General features: G+C 66.3%; 1 protein-coding gene across 1 annotated transcript in view; it reads right to left on the bottom strand.

Annotated features, from left to right (window-relative positions):
• Positions 1-7407, bottom strand: part of MUC5B (mucin 5B, oligomeric mucus/gel-forming) — a 31753-nt gene that overhangs the window by 13863 nt on the left and 10483 nt on the right. Inside the window, exons 20-33 of the mRNA XM_007465999.1 lie at positions 7396-7407; positions 6852-6904; positions 6632-6732; positions 6356-6507; positions 5733-5871; positions 5527-5640; positions 4472-4651; positions 3428-3667; positions 2359-2515; positions 1950-2078; positions 1613-1760; positions 1456-1499; positions 1184-1381; positions 10-952 (exon numbers count right to left, since the gene is read on the bottom strand). The exon at positions 7396-7407 is cut by the window's right edge and continues 265 nt beyond it. Coding sequence (XP_007466061.1) covers positions 10-952; positions 1184-1381; positions 1456-1499; positions 1613-1760; positions 1950-2078; positions 2359-2515; positions 3428-3667; positions 4472-4651; positions 5527-5640; positions 5733-5871; positions 6356-6507; positions 6632-6732; positions 6852-6904; positions 7396-7407 — 2610 coding nt within the window. The remainder of the gene's footprint in view (positions 1-9; positions 953-1183; positions 1382-1455; positions 1500-1612; positions 1761-1949; positions 2079-2358; positions 2516-3427; positions 3668-4471; positions 4652-5526; positions 5641-5732; positions 5872-6355; positions 6508-6631; positions 6733-6851; positions 6905-7395) is intronic.

Here is a 7407-nt window from a genome sequence, read left to right as displayed (position 1 = left end):
GCTGTAGACGTGGCCACAGTGGTGGCTGTGGCAGTGGAGGTGGTGGCCGTGGTAGTGGAGGTGGTGGCCGTGGAGGCTGTGGCAGTGGATGCGGTGGCAGTGGTGGTGGGGGACATGGGCTCCTTGCAGTGGCTGTACCCACAGCACAGCACGCGGATTTTGTAGTTGTAGCACATCTTGAACAGGCCCACCTGCTCGGCGTTCCTGCAGACCAGGCCGAAGCTGACATCACAGTGCACGCGTTGCTTCAGCTCCTCCAGCCTCACGTCGGGGAAGTTTTCGGCCTGGCACTCTATGCCCTGGGGCTGCTCGCACACGGCCCCTCCCGCACGCCTGATCTTGTCGTAGGACTCGACGTCCCCTCCGGCCTGTTCAGACTTGGGGTAGTCCTCGTCAAACCACTCTGTCCACTCACAGCGGGGCTCACAGGTGGTGGTGGCCATGGCCGGGACCACAGAGCTGCTGCCCACTCGGGTCACGGTTGAGGCGGACTTGGTGGATGGGGTCTGTGAGGTGGAGGCCGCCATGGACAGGAGGGAGGTTCCTCTGGTGGGTGTGGTCTGGGTGGAAGTGGGCAGGGGCTGGGAGGATGGCCGCTGGCTGGTGCCTGGGGCCGGGCTGGTGCTGCAGGGCACGTAGTCGCAGCAGAGGACCCTCAGCTCGTAGTTGTGGCAGAGCAGGGGGTTCTGCTCGCTGTTGAGGCAGGTCAGCCCCCGGGCCTGGCTGCACTCCACCTTCTGGCCCAGCTTCTCCAAAGGCGTATCCGGGAACTGCTGGGCCCGGCACTCGACATGCGCTGGGGCCGGGCAGAACTGGTAGCCCCTCTGCCTCAGGTTCTCGAATGTCTCGAAGTCGCCCCCTTCCACGCCCAGCTCTGGACCTCCACTGTCATACCAGTCGGACCAGTGGCAATGCTCCCGCACGCACACGGTGGAGGGTGTGGGGACCAAGCCTGTGGGTGGGGTGCCGGGGTCCCCATCAGCCTCCTCTGCGTCCTCGCCAGCCACGCCCAGAGGAGGGGTGACTCATGTCCCCTTGCCCCAGCGTTGGCCCCAGGCCATCCTTTGCACCCAGGACACCTGTACCAGGTGCCCCCTGGGTTCTCCCTTGGCATCCAGACCATCACCGGGGTCAGGGGCTCTGGTGAGTGAGGCAGGACCAGTGGTGTGTCTGCCAGGCTTACCCGTGGTGGAGGGCGGAGCCGCAGTGCTGGTGAAGGTGAAGGGCGTTGTGGGCGGGGTTCCGGGACACTCCTCGGCCTTTCGGACGATGGTTCCATTGTCTCTGCAGATGGCAATCAGGCAGGCGCCCAGCCCGTCGGTCGTGTTGTAGATGACGTCCCCGTAGGCATAGGTTCTGCCCTCGTAGGTGCACGTACAGGCTGGAGATGGACAGGTACGGGGCTCGTTCAGAGCCCCCAGCCCCCAGCCCTCAAACCAACAGGCCCCCGCTTACCCGCGGGGCTGTATGTGCACTGGAGGCCTCTGGAGGTGCAGTCGCTGGGAGGGGGAGAGAGAAGAGCTGAGGGCCAGCAGGGCGCAGGCCTTACTGTGCCTGCCCGGCCCCGCCTCATGTCCTCCCAGACCCCACCCCCGCTCCGCCACTGGCTCACCAGCTCTGGCAGTTCTCCGCCGTGGGGACCCTGGTGCCAGCATCATAGTAGTTTCCATCCTCGTCGTAGCAGCCCTCACACTGGGCCACGCACTTCATCTGGTCCTCATTGAAGAACGGTTTGCTGGGCGGGCACTTTGGGTAGCAGCCTGGGGCGGGCACAGGGCGGGGAGAACACTCCCTTCTCAGGCCAGGCGGTGGGGCTGCCCCGGCCGCCACCCGTCTCTGTCTCCCCATCCCGAGGGTGGGCATGGGGAGGCAGGAGCCCCCTTCCCCCGTTGCCTGCACGCTGTGCTGGGGTGACGAGGCGTGGCCTCCCCGGAACAGCCTGCCCTCACCTTCCAGGCCTGGCAGGTCCATCAGGCAGTGCCCGCGGGGGTTCCGGCAGGTCCTCAGGCAGGGGGCCCCGCAGGGCTGGTAGTGCCACTCGCACTCCCCTTGGGGGTTGTAGTAGTCGCAGAACAGGGCTGCGCGAGGGGGAGAGAGGCTGTGGGCGCCTGCCGGGCCCCGTCACCTCACTCCTCCCAGATCCGAGGGGTCTCAGGGCCTGCCCGCCGAATTCCTGTCCCCCGCTGAGCCATCCCATTTGGGGGCGACCTGTCTGTCTGGTTTGTACGCACACGAACGTGAGCACATGCGTGTAGTACACGCGTGTCACGTGTCCTTATGTGTGCATGCATGCCCGTCAGGCCCCAGAGCTGGTGCAGCTGTACCTCATGCCGCCACCATGGACAGAGCCCAACTCACGGCAGATGTCCGGGGTCCGCCAGGACACGCACACGCCCGCTTTGTGGCAGGCCTGGGCATAGGCAGCCACGGCTGTGCAGAAACACTCGCAGTCGCCCCCCGAGTCGCAGGCGCACGCGTCGCTCACACAGGCCTCGTAGTACCTGGTGGGGTCGACCTGGGTGGGGGGCGGGTCTGCTCAGTGAGAAGAGCCAATCCCCGGCCCCTGGGCAGCCGGCTCCCCATTTGCACGGCAAACCCCCACCTGCCGTCTGTGACGCGCCCACCTGGGCACCCACCCCTGCCACTCCTCCCTCGCCTCTGCTCGGCCACTCACTTAGCTGTAGGCTAGCCCTCCCTGTGACCGTGCTGTGACCTATCCTGGCAAACGGGGTGCTGTCTCCTCAGGGTGAGGGGATGCCCCCCGCTCCTCCCTCCCAGGTGGCAGAGCCCAGGGCCACCGTGTCTCGCATCTGCCACCACAGGCGGCACCGTCCGAGGTGGAGACTGCTGTGTCAGGTTCACAAAGGACTTTCTGAGCCAGCGGGCAGGGCACCCAGGGTGCGGGCGGGGGCTGCGAGACCGGCGGGACGCGAGGCCTCACACAGGCTGGCCAGCGTCAGCCGCGGACCAGTCCCACTACGCCGCCTGCTCGGCACCCGCGAGTCCCGGATCACGAGACCGAGTCGGTGAGTGGGCCCTGCAGTCCTTGTTAAGTAGCAGGAAGGGCTTCGGGGAAGGCTCTCAGGCCGTGGCAATCCTCCGCTTCCATGGGGCCCGGCTGGGCTGAGGCCCCCTGAGGTTTCTGTCTGTGCTGGGGGCTGGCGGCTCAGGGAATGTGGGGGAGGACCGAGAGGTGACATTGAGGTCCTCCCTGGGTGGCTCGCAGCCCCATTTCCAGGGGATGAGGCTGGGTGCCATCAGGGAAAGCAGAGCAGGTCTGGGGACGTGGGCACCTGCCTGGTGGGAGGTCCACACAGTGTGCCGTGTACAATGGTCAGGGTCAAGGCCGTCTTCGGAGGACCAGCCTGGGCCAGCCCCAGGTCCCGCCAGGAGGGAAGGAGGCAGCCCCAGCACTCCCTTGGCCCACCTGAGAATGGCAGGCACTGAAGGTGCCGCTGTTGATGATGCTGCACTGTTTCTGGGCCCAGGACTTGCGGTACGGGTTGGCGGTGCAGGGGTCCTTGGGGGCCTGGGCGTCCGGGCAGGACGGGGAGAATTTCCAGCTGTTGCCGAACTCCAGCACGTCGCCCACCACGGACTGGCTCCGCGTGGTGAAGTCATTGAGGGCGTTGTCGTCAAAGTTCCCACACAGCCCGCAGACCCTCCCCTGCAGATGGACGCAGAGATGGGCACAGGGTGGGGCTGCATGGGGTGGCCTGAGGGAGCAGCACAGAGCCTGGCCTGGGAAGCGTGACTGCAGGCCACCCTATTCCCCCAGGCAGCACCCAGTGAACTTTCAGGAACGCGGGGTGCACGAGGAGTCCTGCAGTGGGCAGGAAGGCAGGTGGGCAGGTGGATAGGCAGGTGGACAGGCGGATAGTGGGCAGGTAGACAGGTAGAAAGGTAGGCAAGTGGACAGGCAGGTGGACAGGTATACAGGTGGGCAGGCAGGTGCGCAGGTGGATAGGCAGGTGGGCAGGTAGACAGGTAAGCAGGTGGACAGGTAGGTGGACAGGTAGACAGGCAGGTGGGCAGGTAGACAGTGGGGCAGATGGACAGGCAGGCAGGCCGGTGGGCAGGTGGACAGGTGGGCAGGCGGACAGGTGGGCAGGTGGACAGGCAGGTGGGCAGGTAGACAGATAAGCAGGTGGACAGTTAGGTGGGCAGGTGGACAGGTGGACAGAAAGGCAGGCAGGCAGGCAGGCAGGCACCTGCTCCCCTATAGAAACTTAGCCCAGCGGGCATGGAACAGCTGAGTGCAGAGACCAGGGAGCCACGAGCGCTTTCCAACCAGGACTGACACGCTCACTGGTCAGTTTGGTCTCAACATGCCCCTTTGGGAAGCTGACATTGTGCATGGCCTCCCCAGCCCTCAGCAGTCCGTCAGCTGCCAGACTGCACTGCTGGGCCAGGTCTAGGAGTAAGAGCTCTGTCCCTCCCCAAGGGGGTCCCAGAGCCTGCCCACCCCCACCTTGTACTCCTGGTGCAGCCGAATAAACACGCTGGTCTTCCGGTCCCAGGACACGACCATGCCACTGCGGGTCTCGACGGCCAGGTAGATGCCCATGTAACGGATCTTGTAGGGCAGGTCTCCGCCTGGCCCCCTCTGCACCACCTTGTAGGAACCCTCGTGGAGTATCAGCTCATAGTTCTGCAGAGGGGCACGGGGAGGCGGCGGCTGCAGGGAGCTGAGGGGCCAGCTTTGGGGCCGGAGCCCCCTTCCCCCATGGCCCAGGACAGGGGCTCTGTGGGTGCTCAGGGGCCCAATGCATGGGCCTGGCGTTAGGAATGAGCCGGACTCCTGCCACTGTCTGCAAACTTGAGGTGAGAGGCTGGGAGCCCGCAGAGGTGTGTGGGAAGTTGGGAGCTGTGGGCAAGCAGAGTGGGACAGAGGGCACAGGAGCTGCAGGAGACCACCCGGCCCCATCTCGGGCCTGCCCCCCACTCTTCTGCTGCCTTCCTCACGCCTCTCCCCACCTTCGGGGCGGGTGGGAAGCGGCCCCCAGTCAGCAGCTCTGCTCTCTGCACTGTGAACTCTGACCACCCTCTGCTAGAACTGGTCACCCCAGGTGTGGGGGGCTGAATGAAGGCCCCCCAAAAAGACACGTCGAGTTCTAACCCCCAGAATCCGCGAATGTGCCCTGATTTGGAAAAAGGGTCTTTGCAGATGTGCTGAAGTGAAGGATCTGGAGGTGAGACCGTCGTGGATTTAGGGAGGGCCCAGATCCAGGGACGGGGATTGCTACCAGGTCAGGCAGGGGAAAAGGACACAGAGAAGGGGCCGTGTGAGGACAGAGCAGAGACCAGGGGGGACACGCTCACAAGCCAAGAGCCCCCAGAATCTGGATGAGGCAGGAAGGACCCTCGCCTGGAGCCTTGTCGGGAGCCTGGCCTCAGAACCATGAGAGAATTAATTTCTCGGGTTGCAAGTCCCCAGGCTGTGGCTGTTGCTGCGGCCCTGAGACCCGAGGCCACACAGCTGGAGGTCCAGGGGCCCCGGCTGAGACGGTTCCCAGGTGCCCCCACCTCCAGGAAGATCTTGATGGCCTTGGAGCAGGTGACGCCTGTGGTCCCGCAGGGGACATTCTCGGTGACGATGCGGAAGCTCCCGTTGCTGGCGTCGTTGCCCGCACAGTGGTCCTGGGGAGGGGAGAAGCTCGCTGGCCGGGGGGCGGGCGAGGGGCCGTGTACCCGGGCCACCGTGTGCTGGCCGAGGGAAGGGGGCCGCATACCTGGGCCAGCGTGTACTCACAGCTCCCCTCAAAGCTGTAGCGCTCGCCGTCAAAGGTGATGAAGTGACCGTCCCCGTAGGCCACGCAGGTGCCCAGGCAGGGCTGGCGGCTGCACTCCCACCTGCGGCCCTTGCAGGTGCTGCAGGGGAGGGGAGGTGACGCCCTGCTCAGGGGGCCGGGCCAGGAGACCACCTCACCGGGCAGCCGCGGCCGAGCCCGTCACGACTGTGACGAGGACGAGGACACAGCGCCTCTTCCATAAAACAGGAGTGCGGTGGCGCCCCTCCCCAGGCTGGAGGGGTTAAATGGAGCAGGGAGCTCGGGGCCCGCGGGATCTGACACCCCACCCCCCGGTTGGGTTCCTGTCTGCAGGCTCCCCTAACCCTTGGCGCCTGGGGTGCAGGGCCCACGGCCCTGGGGGCAGCTTCAACCGGCCCTGACGTCTCCTGGGCAGAGAAGGCCAGTCCCTGGGCACCTTTCAGAGGACGAACGGGCCACCCGGGGCCTTCCAGGCCTCAGCTCCTCTCCGGCCTCCTGCCAAGGACATCCTGGCCGAGGCCTGCTTGGGCCGCTGTCCCCATGGCCTCCGCCCACACCGCCCCCTCCGCGGCCCCTCCACACACCAGGTGTTACAGTCAACCCTGATGGTCTCCCCGGGCTTGTAGGCGGCCTCGTTGTGCAGGCAGGGGCAGTCCTCCTCGGCCACACAGCCCCCGCTCCCATCGGCCAACAGCCCCGCAGGGCAGACGCAGCCCGACACGCAGCGCGTGCTGAACTGTGGACAGGCAGACACCCGTCAGCGGCTCATCCGGCTCGGCTCGGGGACACCAAGGGGCAGGGGACGCTGCCCCCCACCCCCGGCCCCGGGCAGCGCTGCCGTGCCCTCCCAGCTGACTCACACAGTCCACGTCCAGCACGTGGCAGCTCCGCCCACACTCGGACCCGGGCGTGTCCGCGGAGGCGTTGCTACAGTCCAGGAACAGCATGGGGGCCACGCACCCTGAGGAGACCACGCTGGGTGGGCCGCCGGGCCCAGCGGCAGCCCCTCCCTTTGGTCGTCGGGGGGTGGCGCGGGGCCCTGAGGTGGGGAGGCCCGGGGCGGGGGGTGGGGGCTAGAACCTGTGCTCTGCTCCACGGCTCCCAGGCAGCTCAGCTTCCCACTCACACATGAACTACAAGAGATGAGAACGATGGCCGGTCTGGGCAGCTGCCCGCTGCCCCACAGACCTCACCGAGATCTCGGCCGGCTGGGCCCCCGGGCCTTGTCGTGAGGGGAGGGAGGCGCCCGTTCTGGGGTGCGGTGAGGGCCCCAGATCCCCGCGAACGCACTGAGTGAATGAGCAGAGGTGCCAGGAAGGTACCTGGAGTCAGGCTGGGGGTGGGGGGGAGGCCAGGACAGGGGTGCACCCAGGTAGGCCTTCCAGGGCACACACCATGCCCCCCACGGGCCCCAGACCCTTGGAACACCTTCCCAGGCCAGAGGAGGGGTCCCTCTCAGAAGGGCTACGGGGTGCACGGGGCTGAACTTCCCTCCCCAGGGCGTCCCCTGTGTTTTAAAGTCCCCTGAGGGAGGCACGGAGATCTTTGTGTGTGGAGCAGGCGGGTTGGGGGGCATGACATCGGGGAGGGGGTGACAGCGGGGAGGGGCCTTACCACACCACACCATTGTCGTGTA

Source organism: Lipotes vexillifer, unplaced genomic scaffold, assembly GCF_000442215.2.
Source record: "Lipotes vexillifer unplaced genomic scaffold, Lipotes_vexillifer_v1.1 scaffold1094, whole genome shotgun sequence".
Lineage (NCBI taxonomy): Eukaryota > Metazoa > Chordata > Mammalia > Artiodactyla > Lipotidae > Lipotes > Lipotes vexillifer.
This window is presented reverse-complemented; position numbering and strand designations above follow the sequence as displayed.